Source organism: Aquila chrysaetos, chromosome 1 (genome assembly GCF_900496995.4).
Source record: "Aquila chrysaetos chrysaetos chromosome 1, bAquChr1.4, whole genome shotgun sequence".
Lineage (NCBI taxonomy): Eukaryota > Metazoa > Chordata > Aves > Accipitriformes > Accipitridae > Aquila > Aquila chrysaetos.
Window position 1 is genome coordinate 61,261,794 of NC_044004.1, and position 20,748 is coordinate 61,282,541.

The 20,748-nt window shown below is 45.0% G+C and overlaps 1 protein-coding gene across 11 annotated transcripts in view; it reads left to right on the plus strand.

Moving 5' to 3' along the window:
* EPHA5 (EPH receptor A5) overlaps positions 1-20,748 on the plus strand; it is a 203,482-nt gene that overhangs the window by 165,534 nt on the left and 17,200 nt on the right. For 8 of the 11 annotated variants that reach the window (XM_030014442.1, XM_030014401.2, XM_030014411.2 and 5 more), the window contains 7 exons: positions 918-983; positions 7,835-7,902; positions 9,321-9,446; positions 10,488-10,673; positions 15,654-15,715; positions 16,535-16,744; positions 18,593-18,742. In XM_030014442.1, the coding sequence (XP_029870302.1) occupies positions 918-983; positions 7,835-7,902; positions 9,321-9,446; positions 10,488-10,673; positions 15,654-15,715; positions 16,535-16,744; positions 18,593-18,742 (868 nt within the window). The remainder of the gene's footprint in view (positions 1-917; positions 984-7,834; positions 7,903-9,320; positions 9,447-10,487; positions 10,674-15,653; positions 15,716-16,534; positions 16,745-18,592; positions 18,743-20,748) is intronic. The other 3 variants (XM_030014451.2, XM_030014459.2, XM_030014484.2) reach the window with 1 other exon arrangement.

A 20,748-nucleotide genomic window follows, 5' to 3' on the forward strand; every position in this document is an offset into this window, starting at 1 on the left:
TTTATAAAAATCTGATGGGCACAATTTTTTTTCAAGAATTACATTGCGGAGAAATGATGAGTGAGATCTTCAACTGACTTTAACTGGAGTATGTCTGCACCATTTGGCTCCTGCTTGTATATTGTACTGAAGTTCTTCGTGTTGTTTCTTCTGCACTATGTTCTTTTTCAGGGTGAATTACCTTAATAGATTTGGTAACAGAAAAAATTGTCCATGCAAGTTCTCTGACAAGGATAAAGGATAATTACTGAGGTGCAGCCAGCCTTGGGTTATGGACTGATGCCAGGCAAACCCATACTCTGATTAGACTAGAGTAATGGCTCGGCAGCCTTCAAAAGCAAGCTGTGGACGCACGCAGTGCCTTTCAACTCACCACATTTTGAGTTTACTTAGGCTGAATGCTTTCACACACCTCATAAGGTCCGGCTTCCGCAGGTACATAATGCGCGTGCAAAGCTTCACTGATACAAGGAGACCCAGAAAGGGCTGTGTGAGTTGAGTACATGCATAAGGGTCTGCAAAAGCAGGGCTCGCATTCATCCAGTGCTTTTTTTTTTTCTTAAAGGAAATTGTAACTGTACCGCACACACGCTTGTGGAAAAAGTCACTTTGCCTGCTCCAGGGCAGGTGCTTAAGTTTAAGCACATGGGTGGCCCCGTTAATCCTAATGGTGGTACTCAAGTACGGGAAACACATGGTTAATTGCTTTGCAGGACCAGGGTCTATACGCTCTCCTCAAGGCGTTTTTCCGCAATGGTAGCACATGCCAGGAAATTCTTGCAGCCCAGGGTGTTAAGGTCCAAATAATAATTGCAATACGAAGGAAGAAGTGCGTATAAAAATGTTGCAAATGTATTTGCACCTTGCCAGGGCAGTGGGATTATTCCTTATCCTGGGCCTTTTTGTTTGCTTTTCAGTTGCTGCGATCATGGCTGTGGGTGGGCTTCTTCTCTGCGTGCTGTTGCCTATCCGAGCCTAACATGGTCAGTGTTCCCACCTGTGCTGGCTCCTATTTCGTGTCCTCCCTCCATGTTTTCTGTGCACAGTCTGCCTCTCCCTCCCTTTCTTGTATTGGCCTGGAAATCGCTTTCTCATCTGATCTCTGCACCCAGCTTGTCTATCTCAACAACTGGAAATAGCGTGACCTGAAGCAGAGTGTGTCTCCAGCAAGAGCAGGAGTCCCGGGGAAAAAAAGCCTGATATGTTATGCTGTGATCGATCCAGACACCACACCAGCAATGTCATATGTCATAATAAAACACCATGTATGCTGGACGCTTCATCAAATTCTGCTTCTTGTCACAAAAAGGGGCCAGGGGAGGTAATTTGCCCTCAGAAAGGAAGCAGGGGGCATGCGGGAGTGGAAGGGTATTTAGTGGCATGTAACATGCATGTCAGTGAAATGAACTGTATGTCATTGACATACATGTCAATGTATGACATACATGGCAATACATGATGCTGTTTGCCAACGATATGCTCCAGCAGCGCTGGACATATCTCTGCAGGCATCAAGAGCTGCGTGTCCGTGCTGCATGCTGCCCTGTTCTGCCACCATCTGGGCTGCCTCACCAGTTTCTGGTCTCTTGTACTCTCCCCTCTTTTCTAACTAATTAAAGGAAAGGTGATTTTAATTTCTGTTGGTTTGACTGGATGCGAGTTGAGTTGCTCCCCGAAGGGAATGTGTTTTAGGTCTCTGAATCGGCTGTAATCTGTGCAGGCAGAGATCTTCCTAAGCCTCCTAGGAGACTCCCGGAATCACCATCCCCATCAGACAGCTGCTTGAGACCATAGGAGCGCTGAGACATCCCATGTGTGTTGTTAAACTGGTTAAAGCATGACAGAAGGTTTTGCAGCATAGCTGGGTGAGAGGTGTGAAACTCTTCTACTGTATTTTCGGGGGGATGCTGAGGCTTTGCATGGTGGTGGCTGGGTCATGGTGCAGTCCCTGGCTGTGGGGCACTGCAGTCACCAAGGTGGACAGTTTTTGGGTCCTCTAGGGCTGTATTTTGGCTCTGACAGAAGCCAGAACCAGGGAGTTTGCAAATGCAAATCCCAAAAGCCCTAAAGCAGAAGACTTTTTTTTTTTCTCCTGTTGGAGCGTTTTTAAATTGATTTTTGTGACTTCTGAGTGCTTAAGAGCAGCATTAGCAAGCAAGGATGCTCAGCTCAAAGTGTTTGGCTGCAAAATGTTCTTCTGGTATGTGCAGTCATTCCTGCGAGCCACCGGTTTGGCAATGATTGCGCTAGAAGAAAACCTGCCGGTACTTCTGTTGTCTGTCGTGCCTGTGCCACCAGTGCATGAGCAGTCCCTCGCTGGGAGTCATGCTTCAAATGTCCTCAGCAAGGCTGCCAACCAGAGAGTGGCAGCAATGGAAAACAATTCTCAAAGGAGAGTGGGAATGGACTGGATGGCTACGAGGAAGAGAGACGCATAGGGAAAACTTGGCTGACCTGGAAAACACCTTTTGCAAGTTTCCTCCTAAGCTGCAGAGAGACTAATGTGGTAGCAAGCTGGGAGGGGGAAATGGGAAGAGTGACTTCAAGGCACGGAAGCCGTTGTCTGTGCTATGGGAAGTCACGACAACCTCTTTAGAGAGATTTATGGAGAACACTTCAGAGGGAGCTTCCTGCGAGAGGGGGAAACAGTATCTTGTTTAAATTATTTTTAATTGTTCTGGCGGTGGTTTAGGAAAGCAGGGAGTCATTCAGTGCGAAGGCAGGGAAAGACTAAAGGCTAAAAATACCAACACTGGAATTATGAAACTTCCTTTGTAATGTGTCCAAGTTAATCGGAGGTCGAAGGCAGGGTCGCACTGTGTAGAGGGGGACAGCGGTGGCTGGGAAAGCAGCTGAGAAGACAGTGAACCTGCAACCCTTTAAGAAGGACACCTGCCCTGGTTCCTCTTTGGCCAGTCACCTAGTGTATCTTTGAACTGAGCCGAAGATTGTAGCTTGTCATCTCCAGACGTTTTACTGCTCTTTTGATCCCGTTCTCCAAATTATAGGACTTTGAGAGTAGATAGAGGAGTTGAATGAGTCAGATTCCCAGCCTGCATGGGTTGCTTCAAGTTACTCCACATGAAAGTTTGGTCCAGTGCAATGGAAGTAACTCATTATAGACATCAAAAAAGCAGGAGGAAAGTGAACAGAAAAATGGGAAACAACTTCCAGTATAAAAGCTGTTTGTTTTACACCAGGCCCTTGACTATTCCCTGGTTTTGTGATACTGAATATATTCTAGGATTGCAAGCAGCAAAGGTGAATGCTGAACATGGACCAACATCACTAGAGGTAGACTTTTGCCTCTGGCTCTCAGTATCGTTGTTGTTTACCCAGGATAAAAGTATTTTCTGAACAAGTAATTGTCCCCACACATGAGCTGAGGTGACAGGATCTTGGCCAGATGAACGGATCCATGTTTGTTTATTCCTCTGGGTGGAACACGGTCCTGCCCTGGAACACGTATGCAGCCTTATTGCTTTAACATCTTGGCATAAGTAGTCTGAAATGAGCACTAACCCCTTGTAAACAACAATCTTGCAGTCCTCTCAAACCTCCTGTAAAATGACGGCTCAAAATGGGTTGGATGTATTCCTCAAAGTTGATTTATTGTAAAAGATGTACTTCTGAGTGAAGGTCTCGCCCCTGAAAAGCAAGTGGCATTTTGTCTCTGTTTCAGAGAAGCACACAGAGTTCATTTATCTCATATTTAAGAGATTAAATACATGTATAAATCTCTGCAGGACTGGGTTGGGAGATTGCATGCTGCTTTGGGGCACAAGCCATTCGATGGTACTGGCTGCACCTAGCAAGGTGAGGTCCCTTTCCTCATTGGGAATGTCTAAATGCTGTCCCCATGTGCATTTCTAGTAACACCTTGGCTGTGTGCTGAAATGTTTTGGCCTACGACTATAAAAAAAGTATATAAAGACTCTCCCACATCACTGCCTAGGCCATCCTGCCTGGGTTGCGACCAGAGTGGTGGCCCCAGCTAGGGAGATGCAAACTCCTTCCCTTGGGCGTTCTGTGGTTTTGGGGGATGCCTCGGGTGGCCGAGGAGCCACACACCACCCAGCAAGGGCACCCTGAAGTACAGTCAGACACAAAGCATCTCCATTGGTCCAGGGAGAGCAAGCATCTTCCTGCCTCCTTTCTTGAAGGATTTTTCTCCGTGAATTGGCTTCTGCCATGCGAGGCAGTGGGCTTTAGTTTCCCAGCTGAATTCTCCATCTTTCTACCTGTCCGTTTTATATTTTATAAACCTATATAGGGATCATTTTACAACTTCACTTTTATAATCTGCCCCATAAATACTTTACGAGGTGCCTGCCAATCTGCAAGTAGTTTTTAAATAAGACATGATGCCTTAAGAATATTTAAAGTCTCACTTTTTTTTCCTCTGATATTTTTATTGAAAAACACAGAGCTGTGCAAGGAAGACATCTGCTTTCTAGATACAGAAACTGGGACAAATCCACAACAGAAGTAAATGAGTTGAGATTCAGGTGTGCTGCTGAATTACATTAACTCTTTCGCTGAGTGTCTTCAGCTCAGTGGGAGATGAAGTGAGTGTCAGGATCTTTATGCTTTTGCTGTACGTGATACAGAAAAGATATAGGAAATCTATGGTTTGTACAATGACAATAAACTAGAGAATGAGGCTTCCATCAGGAGGCTTTTGACTCGCAGCTTTTCCAATAAATATTAAGAGCAAATGCATGTGCAGAAATAGATTATTTCACAAATAAGTGGGAGCTTTTTCTTCCCCCCAAATACATTACAAAGCCACAATATTTAGATACTTTTTTCTGCCAGTGAGATTCACGTAGTGAATCAGGCATGTTAATGTGAAATAGCAGATTTTTACGGGATTTAGTTGGGGAAGAAAGGAGAATAAAATGCTTGTGTGCGTTACTTAAAGCATCTGAAGGTCAAGAAGGGAAGAATTTCGGTTTAGCCCCAGTCAGCATGTACATGGCTTCTCTGGGTAGTTTAAGAAAGTGAGCGTGCGAAGGACACAAGTGGTTGCAACAGGCAGGTTTTGCAGCAAGCTTTGTTAGTGATGCCCAACTGTTGCTTGACAGTTGCAGTCCACTAGCTGCCATTTCGCTTTGGTGTGTCTTGTCAAGGCTTGTTTTAACGATGCTTTGGGGGTCCCAGAGCCTGATTTCGTATGCTAATGTGACGTGCTGCTGTATGTGTTACCCAGCTTGAGAGAGGGGGACAGCTGGAGCCAACTGGTTTGCATTGGCCCTTTGAGTGTGTCCCTGGGCAGTAAAACATGGACCACTGTGCATCAAGGTGTGCTTGGATCACTGGACACAAGCGATGGCATGTTCCCCATTTCTCTCTCCTCCCTCTTTATGGTCAAAGAATCAGGAGATGGAGGTATTAAAAAGGATAATGTTAGAAAAAGCCTATTTATAGGTGAAGTATTCCAAACCTGAGGAAGAGATTAGGGCATTTGCTCTAAAGATGAACAGAAGAAATCGTGTATATGTGCATTTGGTAGAAAGATGAATTGAGACATTTGTGTATTTTTAAGAGGAAAATTGAGTTATACGCCTCAATCCAGAAAATTACTTCTGCAGAAAACTGATGTAATTTTTGGTAACTTGCCGCAGAAAAATTTGGGGCTGCCCGAAGTGGGAATTGATACTGATACTCTCATCTCTAGTTTATATACTTAAACAGGGAGGCAGTATGATGAAGAAGGAGAAGAATCCGTTTTCACCGAGGGATCGTGAATACCAAAACACACTTTGAAATGACCCTTACTCCCAGGGTCTCCGCATAGACCTAGTGCTTAGTTTTTGAGTTAATTAGGCAGGACCCCATCTCAGGAAATGGCACTGCTGCTGCTGCTAGAGCAAGGCGACGAGCACCGACGTGCGAATAACTGAGCCGTGTCTCCAGGCACCTCGTTGCCGCTCTCGTGGGTTTTGCATTCGGAGCGTGATGGTCTCAGCTTGTTTGCTGCTGCTGAAATTGCACCCTGCGTGGATAGTCTGGCTGTTTATCAATGGCAACCCATTTATCTCGCTGCCTGTGTCCCCAGACCGCCTGTCAGCCTCCCCCCTTGTCTTCTGCACTTTGTCTCAATCCATTCCTCTGTGCTTGTACAACCTTTGCCGTCTGTTTTTTCTTCCTCTCCCCTTTGCAGAGGTCTCCCTTTCTCCCTGAGGTAAGCTTGTGTGCCTGCTCCCCTTCCCTGGAGTAACCCCAGGAGCTCATGTTGCTTTTCCCCTCCTCGACCCTCCGGTGTCCAGCTCTGCTGGGGCCAGCTCAGCGGCAGTGCATGCGTCCCATCGTATTGGGACTTTTGTTTGTAATTGTGATCGTTTCACAAATCCGGTGCCAAAATCCTATAGCCGAAAGGCTGCTTGGCCCCTTGCATCCAGGCAGGCAGCAGTTCCCTGTAATAGGACTTCATGCTGAGGGCATGTTTCATGCAGATGCCTATTACTGCCTCCTCCTAATTACAGTTTTGTTTCTGCTAATCGTGTGCTCCTCCTTGCTGCGAATGATGCTGGAGTTCTTGCATCCCCCTGTCTCAAAAATCATGGGCAATGGAAGAGAAGACTCCAAGTTTCTCAGCTTTAAGTGGCTTCTTGGTAACCTGAGGCTTTATTTGAGGTGTGCCAGCTAGTGATCCCACTGCGTGCTGGCTGGCTTGCAGGTGTCTGTTGCAGGTTTTTCACTCTACCAAGCAGTGTCCCTCTGTCTCACGTCCATGCGGTTTGCTTTAAGGATGATCCAGTTCCTGTACCCAGTTACTTCCGGTCCTTGGAAAGACTGCCACATATATGTGCGTCATACGTACCTCATCCTGTATTTTTAAGTGTATATGTATGTGTGTGTATAGCAGTTCTCCTTGCCTATGCAGTTACCCTGTGGCTTCCTACGTGGTTGTCTGAGTGAAGCAGGTCTCAGAAATGCCACCAAAGCAGCCAGTTAATGCTAATGCAATAACGTTGCCCAGAGAAACAGTGAGAAGAGTGTGGGACGAGTCGGGAAAGAGCAGCCAAAGACTAATAGGAGGATGCCCCGGGTGAGATGTGACTCCCACATGGCTGTGGTTGCAACTCCATGGTAGGATTCAGCAGCATCCTTGCACTGCCTGGTGCTAATGTGGGAGCGAGATAGGTCAGGCAGTGACTGCGTGCCTTCTTCCATCTTTATTGCTGCTGGGCAGAGGGGATTGCATGAATGGTAGCTCCCCTGCGTAAAGACGGGAGATGCGCAGGAAACCCCATCAGAGCCAGGAGTACATAGGAGACCCCTGAAGGCAGTGAGGCGACACGTTTTGGTTTTTTTAAGCCATTATTTTGCATGTGTATAAGGTGTTAATGTTTACACAAGGCTGTTTTCTAAAGCATCAAAATTTAAACTTCTGTGCAAATGCCCAGTGGGTGAAGGGGAGCATGCAATACATACAACATGGTGCCTGCAAAAGCTCTGCAGTCCAGGAGATCTTGCTTCTGCGATTCGAACGTTTCATCCCATTCCCCTTCCATCGTCCTTCCCATTCTTGCTTTTTTCTTGTTCTTAATAATAGCTGAATTAGATGTATGGTAGAGTGGAATTGTTCAGAAGCATCTTTGGGATTTGGAAACACAAGTCCAATTGAAAGTCAGTGGGCCTTGGGCCCTGAATCCCGTTAGGGAAATTGCAAGTAGTTTGATGAGCTAAAACTGGGACAGCAGCAATGCAGCCACTAGAGAGGTTGGACTCGTTGCTGCTCTTGGTTTTTGTGCTTTGTGTGATTTGAAGTAAAGAGAGGGGTTCTGCCGTACCAGAGACAAAAACACTCTTCTGGGTTTTTTTCCAGGCGATGTGGCTATAGCAAGGCTAAACAAGATCCAGAAGAAGAAAAGATGCATTTTCATAATGGCCACAGTGAGTAAAGATCAAACGTATATATGTGGTTTTGTCTGTCTGTGGTAATGAAAAATACAACTGAGAGAGGGTTTAAAAAAAAAAAAAATTCTGGTTTTGGTGGTAATTCACAAAAGAACTGTTTGTTCTGTTATTCAGTAAGTCCCCACCTGCCCCTGCTCCAAGCCCCATAGAGAACTGAACATTTGAACAGTCCTTGTATGCGCCCAGCTATTCACACCTGTATGTTTGCAGCGGATCTCTCTAGCGAGCCATTTTGTTCTGTTCCTCTGTCTTTGCTGTGTGACCCAAGGTGCTATTAATTTTGCCGGGTTGGCACATAACAACTCTACATTTTCGTGGTCTGGACGTGTCAGTCCAGAATACCTGTTTGAAACCCTTGCTCCACCCCAGCCAGCTGTGAGGACCAAGCCCACAGCTACTCTTTGCCTTGGATGCTTTTTCAGAGGTGTGAGGAGTAACGACTACTTCTTCCTCCTAGGAAGCTTTCAGAAATGCTGTGTTAATGTCTTATATATCAAAAAACATCTGCAGTGATGCTAGAAAGTACATCTCATGGTTATTATCAGTCCTTCCACACATCCAAAGCCAGTGTTTGAAAAGCTTTCCTTCGTCAAGTGCTGTGGGATCTGGGGATGGGTAACAGCGAGGTGCCTTTTGGGGTGGAAAAGGCAAACGCATCTTGAGTGAAAGTCAAATTTCCATTAGTGCTATGTAATGAAGGCAGCAGGAAGCAAATCAATTAAGAGCCACAGTGTAATGTAGCTGTCTTATTAGACTGATGAGCAGTTCTTCATGTGAGTAGCCTTAATGATTGTCAAAACAAACTTATAATATGGATAATGAAAATACTTTTTCCCTTCTCAAGTCCTGGAGAAAAAGCCTGCTATTGATTATATTTATACTGGTACAACCCACAGGCTTTGTACTGCAAATATTCAGTTCATTTAAATCTCAGTAACTCCATCTGAAATAATGTGGCCAATTGATTAGCTAATATGTGACTGGTAGGGCATAATTTATTGCAGCTCTCCATCAACCCCCATCCATCCAACTTGCTTTGCAAGTTGTTCCCTTAACATTTTGCTTTTTGTACTTTTCCTCCTGGCATATGCTTTCCAGACCCAGAAAGGGATCCTTTTGCACCCCAGACCAGCCTGTTACGCAGCGCAGAGAGGAATTTTTAGCTGTGCATCATTCCAGCTGAGCACTGTCATGTGCTTTTCTAAATATGATGAAATTGCACATCACATATAAAATAAATGTAATTTTCCAAGAATGCTATTCATTTTTTCCCGTAGAAATAGGTTTCCCTGCTGCAATGTTTTCCAGCAAAGCAGAGTACAAGGGACAGGAGTGTGTATTGCCCATCTTCTGTCATGTCATGTGCCATTAATGCTCTTAATTTGTGTTTGCAGTTAAGCTGCCTGGAATGAGGACCTACATTGACCCCCACACCTACGAGGACCCTAATCAAGCCGTCCATGAGTTTGCTAAGGAAATTGAAGCTTCGTGCATAACCATTGAAAGAGTTATTGGAGCTGGTATGGAAATGCATTTCATCACCCTTAGCAGCGTGGAGGATTGGCTTTCTTAACACGAGAGATCTGAGAAGGGCTGTAAAATATTTGTGCTGTTAGGTACCCTGCAAGTGATGGGGACAATGTTCCAGATGAAGTTTGGGACAAACCTGTCATTGTCTGTGGTTTTGAAATTCAGGGACTGAACTAAAAATGGCAGAAAATGGTCACGTTTGGACCAAGCTGAGTTATTTCAATGGATGCTAGGGGAAATGAGTCACTTAAATTTTCAGCTTCTCTTCACCATTTTAACCTTTTTCTCCTCCCCCATTAAGGTCAGTCTTGAAGCAAAATTAAGAATAAGAAGTCATCTGGGAGAGAAAAAAAACCACAAACCGAAGTCCAAAGCTTTTAACGTCCTTGGTTAAAAGAAGAAACTCCCATTTTCTTTCTAGTTAAGCTGTTTGTTTGGAGTAGCATCCAACCTTAGGGATATTTTCTATCCTCTGAAATTGTGTTTTTGGAGGTAATTTACTGTTCACCAGAAAAAAAGAAAAAAAATCCATTTGGGTTACTTTTTCAAAAAGGTGGTCATAAAATTGGAAAGGGTTTATAGTCTATAAAAATATATGTTGCTGTGAAAGGCTAACAGCATTCCATCTATTTAACTTACCAAAGGAAGGTTAAGAAGCAAGTGGCTTGTGTTTTACAGCTATCTACACAGGGCAATGATATAGGATGTGACAGGACTCTTTCATCTAGTAGACAAAAACATGAAATGAGGAAAAAGCCCAATGGAATATAGAGCATAACTCTTTAAATATAAGAGAATTATACTGTTCTTTCTAGTTTTCTTGTGCTTATGAATTACTTTGCTTGCGGTATGCCAGCTATTTGAGGTGGCAATCACTGCTATGTTCAGCCTTCAATATCCATGAATGCGGGACAGCCCTGCATGCTTTTGATCAGCTATCTATAGGGGCTGGGCTGCATGCTGTAGATGGATGTGCACCATGCATTCCTTCGATGTGCCATGATCCCATTCATTCTGATTTTTCTCTGAAGGTGAATTTGGGGAAGTCTGCAGCGGACGGCTGAAGCTGCAGGGAAAGCGTGAGTTTCCAGTGGCTATCAAAACCCTGAAGGTGGGCTACACGGAGAAACAGAGGCGAGATTTCTTGGGAGAAGCAAGCATCATGGGGCAGTTCGACCACCCCAACATCATCCACCTTGAAGGCGTCGTCACAAAGAGTAGGTATAATTTGCTGTGGACTGCTGTCCTTGAACTCTGGCTGATGGAAGAGTTGGTTAGAGGCAGAAGACTTGGGTAATTCATGTTTTGACTGCGCCTTTCATAATTTCTCAAAAACCAGTGAACTTCCCTTGCCCAAAATGTCACACTTTGTAGGTCCAGCCAGGAACAAGTTCCCTAATGTTGTAAAGCAGGTTTGTGCCTGAAGGATTTCAGCATTCTTCCAGCTAGAATGGACAGATAATGGCTAAAATGATAAAAAACTTTTAACTCCCCCTGCAAACCTTGCCTCACCTAGGCATAATATGCATGGGCTAAGAGAAAACCCCTCTTCAAAGGCCCCAAATTAAATGAGATAGAAATAGGAGATGATATGCCTGGCCAGCCTCAGGCAGTGGGTGGGTGATGGAGATGGTAGTAAGCCTGGGACGTCTGAATGCCGGTGGAGTGTGCTGCCTGATTTCTGCCTTGCAAGTAGTTCAGCAGCACTTACCGCCTGCAAAATGCAAGAGCATTTTGAACACAGTGATGCCGAGCCACCCGCTAAGTTTTTCGAGCAAGCTCACTTCTTATTCCTGCCTTTATTTGTTTACTTTTGAAACCGCATGAGCCCCAGGGTGAGCAAAGATGTTCCAAGAAGTGGGAAGCAATTGCCCTGGCAGGGAAACAGGGAGGATTTTGCTAACAAGAGTCTGAAAAAAAAAAAAACCCAAAACACAACCCCTGATGATTTCCAGCCATCATATTTCAAGAAACCACTGAAGCAAAGCCCACAGGAGGGTAGTGCTGAGCCTTGTGATCATTTACACAGGATGTGAGCAAGGACAGAAGTTAGCTGAAGTTTTGCTTTCCAGAAGCAGGGAAGAAGAACGGGAGTGTAGCTGAAGATGACAGGACTGTGTAAAACCACGATTAGGGCAAGCTCCCCCCGGGATCTGCTAGTGATGTCCGTGGTAATAGTTGCCCCTGGTGCTGGCATATAGATTATGTGAGAGGGGTTGAGGGCTTGGGGAAAATGTGAAATGGCTGGCAAAACATCACAGTGTGAAAGTTACCGAGGTCTGACTCCTCAGTTAGCAAAATAACCTTCCATAACTTTCCCAGCCCAGTTCTTCTCCAAATTACTGTATGCAGTAAAGATAAGGGCAGAGGAAGGGAAGGCACATTCGAATGTACCCAGCTCAAACCTCTGCGGCTGTTGGTGCTGTGCTGAGGCTGTGGGAAAGGTGCAGAGGTGTTGTTACTCTTCCATTTAAAAGCCTTGGAGGATCTACATTATTCGCACCAAGGATTTTTTTTGTTGAAAACAGCTACTCCTTTATTTTAAGATATATTTTAAGTGTTTCAGGAAGTTTTTGCTAGCTGAAGAAGCACCAGCCTCACAAGTGTGAATGGCTGTCTCCCCTCTTGTCTTTGTGATTAGTAATGTCAGAGCCTAGCTAGTGCCATTGAAATGCTGGTGTCTGGGGCTATGTGGCTGCTGTTAGTACCATTTGTCATTCATCAGGGGCAGCATCTCCAAAATTAGTTCTTTTTCAGAGCTGCAGCAGAGAAGGTACAGAGACGCTAGCTGTTTGTCCTGTTCGTATCCTTATAACTTACTCAAAATCAATGCTATTTTGGAATCAACAGCCTTTTCTTGCATTTTTCCTTGAAATTGCATTTCCTAAAACTTTTAAGAAAAGAAAAAAAATAACCAAGATAGGTTTCTCCCCCAAAATGAATAAATATCAAAATCTCTCGGGGTCACCTTGTGTAGCCCTTAATACATAAAAGCTGCCATTTCTAGCCCTGCAGGGATGTGGGATTTTGGGCAGGAAGCGAGTGATGATTATACATCCATAAAAGCTGATGCGGGCTTGAGTCTTTCTGGCTGCTGGGGCCTCAGGGGATGGGTGGGAATCCCACTTTTAGAGAGGATGTGCCTCCCTAGCGAGCTGCCTTTTATGTAGAGTGGCCACCTGCTCCAAAGGCCATGGAAAAGCTGGGAGTTTTGCTTCTAAATTGGACTTGGAGCAACTGGAGTTTGGATGCAGGGGGGTACGTGCACTCTGAGCTCCTTATTAGCTCAGTAAATGCTTGTTTACTGCACTCAAAATTTTTTCCATCGGGCATCTAGAGCATCTTCCCAGCTTTTTTCTTTTCTTTTAAATGGACCAAAACAACCTTTATGATTCCCAAACTAGGCTGCTGTCTCAAAGTATTATGTAACTTCTTTTTCTCTTCAGTGTTTTAGTCATCGGCCTATCATAGATTCAGATCTTTAAGGTAAAATGTCTTTGCTGCATCATGATTTGCTTTGGAAGTAAATTAAGTTAAATTGAATTAGGCCATTTTTAATTCTGAATAAGACCATCCGCGCAGGGGCTTAATACCATTTAACTAATCTAGTTCAAATGCACACCTTAGTTAATTTGGATTAATCGTCTTCACTGTCCCCGTGCAGACAAGACCTTAGCTATTTTGCTTTACAAAGTTAATGACAGTTCTGTTTTCTTTCGCAACCTGTTTGGTTGCGCTGATGGTGTGCACGTTGCATTTACTACATTGATATGAATGACATCTACACACATTTTATAGCCCTGTAATGCCAGCAGGAGGGAGCCCTGCTGACACAGAGAATCAGCCCAGTGCTTTAGAAGGGCCAATGTTTACTTTTAATTTATTTTTGTCCTGGTTTTGGCTGGGATAGAGTTAATTTTCTTTTTAGTAGCTGCTATAGCGTTATGTCTTGGATTCAGTATGAGAATAATGTTGGTAACACACTGATGTTTTCAGTTGTTGCCAAGTAATGTTTAGACTAAGTCAAGGATTCTGCAGCCTCTCATGCCCAGCCAGCAAGAAGGCTGGAGGGGCACAAGAAGTTGGGAGGGGACACAGCCAGGACAGCTGACCCAAACTGGCCAAAGGGGTATTCCATACCATGTGATGTCATGTCCAGTGTATAAACTGGGGGGAGTGGGGCTGGGAGGGATTGCAGCTCGGGAACTAACTGGGCATTGGTTGGGGAGTGGTGAGCGATTGCATTGTGCATCACTTGTTTTGTATATTCCAATCCTGTTATTATTATTGTCATTTTATAATTGTTGTTATTATTATCATTATTAGTTTCTTCCTTTCTGTTCTATGAAACTCTTCTTATCTTAACCCACGTGTTTTACCTTTTTCCTTCTGATTCTCCCTCCCATCCCACTGGGTGGTGGGGGAGTGAGTGAGTGGCTGCGTGGTGCTTAGTTGCTGGCTGGGGTTAAACCACAACAACTTTGTTGAAAGTTACTCTATTTGTGTCTTTATTTCCATGCTCTTGGATTTGGGGCTAATTTATTCCACGATTACTGTCAACCTGCAGCAGTCAAATAATGAAACATAAGTGCCAGAAATCTTATTTTCTTTTCTCTGATGGCAACCAAAGGCATGAGTCTGAAGGAGGTCCTCCAGGGTGGTGGCATAATGAGATGCCAGTCTTGCTGCAATGCTGCCTTGAAGTGCCAGAGATAAGGGACCCAATGCTATAGTTGGGGTTTTAGTGTTTAAAAACCAAAAATTTTTTAAAAAATTAGATATACCTGGGATTTTCCTTCCCTGCATAGCCACTGACGTGTTTGCTAACCTATAGCAACATCACCCGAGATCTCTCCTCCCTCCTGCACGCAGCCCATGTTGTGTGTAGACAGACGGCTGTCGTCCTTGAAGATGGGGCCCGTTATTTTGTTTGGGGCTCAACGATATTTTTCGTGGCCGCAAGGTGCATTCTCATATCAAAAGTAATAATTTTGGCAGGCAGAACTGAGGCAGCACAGGTCCCTCATGCTGTAAAGGTAGTATCTGCAAAACAATGAGTGTTTTGATTGACAGGTTCACAATTATCTTTATTATGTAGATAATTAAGCAGTAAATTAGGCAAATAGTTAAGGTAACGGGAAAGTGGGAAGATTAAGATCAATTTAAATGGTAGAACATGCACTGATCTTTAGGAGCATTTACCTTCATGCACATGTTATGACACGTGGCAGCTCTCGTTGATCATTTCTATGAAAGACATTTATAATGCACTTTACAAATAATTGACAGCTCTTTTGTCTGTGCTTCATGCTAGCTAATGGAAATTGATTTAAATAAAAAATAATTTACATGTTCTTATAAGATTTCATTGAATTTACAAGGGCTGGAGCACACCACATTAATTATTGCTATGTCATTGTGGCAAGCTAGCGAGAAATTAGATATAAAAACTGAGCAAAAACTATATATAATTACCATTAAAATGACTCGGGCATGAAAATTAATCAAATGGATTTGGAAAAACATTATTATTCCTGTCAACAATAGGAGACCAGGTCTTTTGTTACGAACTTTTATTTTGATTTCCACTTGCACTCATTCCATACTTAACTCACTTTTGTTCTGCAGCGTAAATATTCCTTTTCTTACTTTCAGATGTGTTTACAAGGGTAGTCACATGGGATTACTTGAATTACAAGGGATGTAATCCCATCCTTTCCTGGTCTTGGTTTTGATGCCTACTGAGGTCAGATAGATATTTCAGATCATCCTGGCTGCTCCTGTTGGGCTCCTGTTCTTACTTCAGGGTGTTGAAGCTATAGGGAAGAGTCCAAAGAGGTCGTTGTGTGCAATTTGGCCTCTACAAGCTTTCAGCTTGTTCACGGAGGTGAGGAGAAGGTTGTGCATAGGTTGCCTGGTTTCAGCTTGCAACGTCTTCCTCAAACATAATCTAAACACTCCAGGGCTTGGTACCCCACCCATAATACGGGATTACTTTTTCATCCCCTCCTCCTCGATTCCCCTATTTCTACATATATTCTGGCAAAAACTATTGTCATCCTGCTGGGGCAGCAGTGTGTCCATGTAGATTTACTGTTGCATGGGTGTATATTCACATTCAGATGCATTATGAAAAGGCTTTATTGTTCACTTTTTTAAAATAAATTGCTAACAAACTCTTGCGCTTTTTTTTCCAGGCAAACCAGTAATGATAGTGACTGAATACATGGAGAACGGTTCTCTGGATACATTTTTAAAGGTGGTACTTAGATCCTTTTTCCAGGGGCACATTGGTTAAAGTTTGGGTTCTTTGTAGATGGTTAATATCAATGAAAATGTTTGCTAGGTGCTGGTCCAGCTGTTGATGCTGTCTGGAGGCAGGAGTAGCTCAGTTTTCTGTTTGATCTATATTTATACAGCATCATGAAGGACCTGACTCGTGCACTGATACAAACAAAAAAGAATAAATTGGAGGATATTATGCTTATTTTAGAAGGCAGTCTGCTGCGTGGAAATGATTAACTTATCCTCCAAAATTTGATGTGTTTCAAGAGCACATCCACACTGTATCATGGCAAACCCCAGACTTGTCAGAGTTTTTCCATGAAATGTAAGAGCTAGAGAAGGGAGGATAGGGGAAGTGGTTGGAAATGCAGTGTGGCAACGTAGGAAAGACCTCCTAAACCCAAATATTCACACGTGGACCTCTGCAGGTAGGATCTCTGTGCAACCTGGTGCCATTCAGTTGGCTGACTAGGAGACAGCCCACCCTGGTGCCTTTATACACATAACTACATGTGTTCACTCCCAGTTGTGGTCTCTTTATCAGTCACCAGGGGAAATAGCTCGCTCCTTGATCTCCAGTGAAGAGAACTACATTTCCTTAGGTTTGTCTCTAGAGATCCTAATCCAAACAGTGAAACTTTGAAAAGCTTCATGGTCAGAGCATGAGACTAATGAATTATTAATTTCCCTGTTTTTCTTCCTTGGAGACTTGCCTTTGCATTTTTACTCATGCACACACAATGCTGAGGGTGCGGAGACTCTCAACTGATCAAAGGTCTCCTTCCTTTTGCAGAAGAACGATGGGCAGTTCACGGTCATTCAGCTGGTCGGGATGCTGCGAGGCATCGCATCAGGAATGAAGTACCTGTCTGACATGGGTTACGTACACAGAGATCTGGCCGCCAGGAATATCCTAATCAACAGCAACTTAGTCTGCAAGGTGTCAGACTTCGGCCTCTCCAGAGTCCTGGAAGATGACCCCGAAGCAGCGTACACAACCAGGGTGAGTTATGAGGATACTGAACGGATGAGCTCAAGAAAAATGTATTCCCTGCCACATTTTGGCATTCAGGCTCTCTAGCAAAGAGGTTTCTACAAATCCAGAGCCTCTAAGCTGTGCACAAGCATTTGGCCAGGTGTTACCAGTTCATTGTTATCAGATTAATTTTGAAAATGCCTGTAACTTTGTAGTGGGGATGGCCAAATAAGGCAGAACTTAACTAACTTTTAAGTTCATGTCGGGCACCTGAGTCAAATAGCAAAATTTGCAAAGGTGCTGCCCTCCCAGCTCTATTCTGTCCTCTTTGGTGAATACCAAAGGGAAGAAAGAGCAAGAGCTAGTGCTTTGCTTAGGCACCCATGCAGAGATGTAAGATATGGTCTTCTGGACAATTTGACCCTTTTAAAACATTGGTAAGCATGTAATGCCCATTGCAAATGATGCACATTGCCCTCAACATTACCCTATTGAAGGTGATTTCCCCCAACCTGAGAAAGAGCTTCTCCAGCCTCAGTGCTCTGTGCCTTTCCAACCTTGATCCATCCTTTCAGGGCATCAGCCCACCCATCCCAGTGCAAGGCCACGTGGCCCCAGCACTGCGGAGAGGGTGTGGACAGGACCCATCCTCAGCAGCACAGGCTTGGAGAGAGCCTCCAATATTCATGGCAGTGATTGGCACTCCTTGGACATGTCCTGTTAGCATGTTTTTCCAAGGGTATTGCTTTACGGGTGGTGGGAGCTCTCTGGGCCACGTTCCCAGTTCCCGTGGAGATCTGGGAAAGGCCTTTCAGCTCCTGGCAGTCACAGACCCCGCGACGGGACTCAGCGCACGGCTGGACCAGAGCCTCCCTGCAAGGTGGAGGGCTCTCAGCCAGCCCTGCTGCGGCTGCAATGTGCTGCCATGTGCTAATTGGCTCTGCTGAGAATCTGGCCCCTCACTTAAGGCATGCGCTGATAAGCCTGTGAATAAATAATTACTAGAAGAAGGGACTTCTAAAATTTGCTTTGAAGATGTGTTCCAAATTCTACCTTTTTCCAATAACAAACACTGTTAGGGGGCATTCAGGGAGACCTTCCAATATTTAGCTCAACACTGGGAGGAAGGGACTTCACAGTAAAATATATTTTGATATAAATCAAGGGAGACAACTCTTTAAACCCAATGAGAAAAGTATTCCTTAATCCGAACTCCCCTTTCCCTCCCCTCTTCCTTCTCAGAGCTGGTCTGAAGTTTGATTTCTAAAATGGTAGAAAGGGGAAAAGGAAACAGCAAAGCACATTTGACAGCTGTGGCATCATTTTCAGTCCCACAGCAGAGGCCAAGCAGGCTGGTCTTTGCACACACAGATTTCTGTGCCTGCTACGCAGATCTCTCTGCACGATCAGGACTGCATTAAAAAAAAAAAAAAAAAAAAGAAAGAAAAAAGGGCATTACTTCCGCAGCAATTTGCATGAAGCCCTCGTTAGATCAAAGTCTTCCTCAGCTTCAGAGCTGTCTGTTCCTCCCCCGCTTGCTCTCAGAAATGGAGGAACTGTATTCCCCTACCAACCCGTGCAACATAATTGAGATGTTGATCCTATACATGTCCCAGCATTCAAACAGCATTCAAACAACAAACCTTCAGGACAGCCAATTAGTAGGCAGCCTACAAATGCTTATGGGCTGAGATAATGTGGAAAGGGGCCCCATGCTGTCAAACAGATTTACTTTAAAATTCGATGTCTCTTTCCAGAGAGAAAATAACATCCCTTAGTGCTCTAAGAAGTGCTGTTTCGTCCTCTTTTGCATGTTCTCTGCCCTCCTCTGCAATCTGCTTTTTGAGGGGTTTTTCCCTTTTCTTTTCATTCTAGGGAGGGAAGATCCCCATCCGATGGACAGCACCTGAAGCAATCGCCTTCCGTAAATTCACATCGGCCAGCGATGTCTGGAGCTACGGCATCGTGATGTGGGAGGTGATGTCCTACGGCGAGAGGCCTTACTGGGAGATGACAAACCAAGATGTAAGCATGTGCGAGAGCTGCCGCGTGATGGGACTTTGAGGGCTCGGCATTCATTGTGCAATCAGAGAGGCAGGATGGGGACAAGAAGAGGAGAGCTGCTGTGAAAATGGCTTTTCTCTCCCATGCCAGACAAAAATGATCCTCCCGTTTGATGCTCTTTTTTTTGCAGCAGCAGCCCAGAACAGGCTGTGCGCAGAGGGAAATGTGTCTGCACAGAGACAAGCCTGCTTCCCCCAGCAGACCGCTGGAGCTTCACTAATGCTGTTAGAGCTGGAGCCTGTCCCTCCTCTGCTTAATGACAAAGGTCTGCTAGGGGATAGATGCTGATAAACTGGCAGCATTTCAATTGTGTGTCCAAACCCCTGCTGCCGTGTAAAGCAGAAGCTCAAGAGAGTCATGGTAAGGGCTTTGTTTCCCTGCACAAAAGCTGGGTGATTTGATCTAGTGACGGCAGTCCAGAGAGCTGCGTCTCGGTTGCCCTCGCGTTGCCGATCTCGAGAGCGTAGTTTTGCTCCTGTTGTGAACATCTTGCAAGTCTGTGGTAATGCAAGCTCTCATGGTTCATTTGTACAGCACTCTACAAGTTGCATCCCCTTGCTCCTGGACCTCAGTCCCCCTTGAGCCTCTGACCTCAAGGCCACCTTCTGAAGCGTCTCCAAACAGGGAGATGCCTGGGGATACTGTCTCCCTTCTGACTGCAGCTCTGATCCCAGCCTGTGTAAGGATCTCTTGATCCTACTGCAGGGCTACCTTCTACCCCGAGCTCACCATAAACATCTGTCCTTGTCTGTGGCTAAAAGAATTTAAGCCTGGGTTTGCTAGATTTTCTAGGCTTCTCCTTCCTCTTCACATCTCTGCAAACCACGTTGTGTGGAGGTTTCTGAGGATGCCAGCTAGTACATGAGGTCAGGGTCACCATGAGGCATGTGGGGCCCCCAAAGCAGCTCTGCAATGGGAGGGAAAAAGCACCACTCTGCGTGTGGCAAACGGAGTCATTCCTCATCCTTCCCACTTCATCTCTGCAGCCCTGCTGCCTGCAGAGATGATGCTGCTGGCTGGACAAAGCAAGCAAGTCCTTGCTCCGCCGTGGGTCACAATACCTGATGTTTCATCCTTTTTTCTTTTTTGAGCAGCATCCCTGTCCCTGTGACTTTCTAGTGTTTTGCTGCCAGCAAAGGCTCTGGCTGAGCACTCTGTTTCTCCTGTGTTTTGTCTGCGGGCCTTTGCCATCAGTGGATGTTACTACCTGTCACACTGAGCTGCTGTCTCATCTCGCTTCGAGTCCAGGCGTGGAAACGAGCGGTACCTTTGAGACGGTCATGCCATGCTTCTTGCCAGGGAGACGAGCGCGTTGTTTAGCATGAATGCCCACCGCTTCTGTGTGGCTGAGGCTGTCACGTTTGCTGGGAGTTTGGTAAAACAGCATGTATCTACGCAGGGATTTATCTCAATCAAATACAGAGACTTTCTTCTATAGCCTGTGCAGAGAATGCAGCAATTGAGAGCCAAGCTTTTTCAGTCACACTGAGCACTGTAACTATCTTTAATGCTGATGCACCAGCATAGCACAGATGTTGTTCAGTAAATGCCAGACTAAGATTCAGGCTGCTGCCAGTGAAATAATGCTCTGTGGCCAGGGGGAGTCCCTTGTCTGGATCGTAACACTATGAACATCCACACTTTGCAGAACTGTTCCAAAAAGCCCAAATGCCTCCATGCACTGTGGGGCACAGGGTGAATTTCACACTTGCCTGAGAAGAAGCAGATGAGGGACTGGTTTCTTTAGCAGCAGAAAGCAGAGGACCGGTGAGATGTTTATGACCTTTAGTTCCTGCTCAGGCTTTGTTTGGGTTAACTCTCTGTCTATGTGCAGGTGGCAAGTGCCTGGGTGGTGGTGGCCTAGGAAACTTAGTTGAGTGCTGTGGCATGTTTCTCATGTGATTTATGCCTTCCTCCTTCACCTTCTGAAGGCCTCCTCTTCCTCTTTCCTCCCCTGCTTGTGTTGG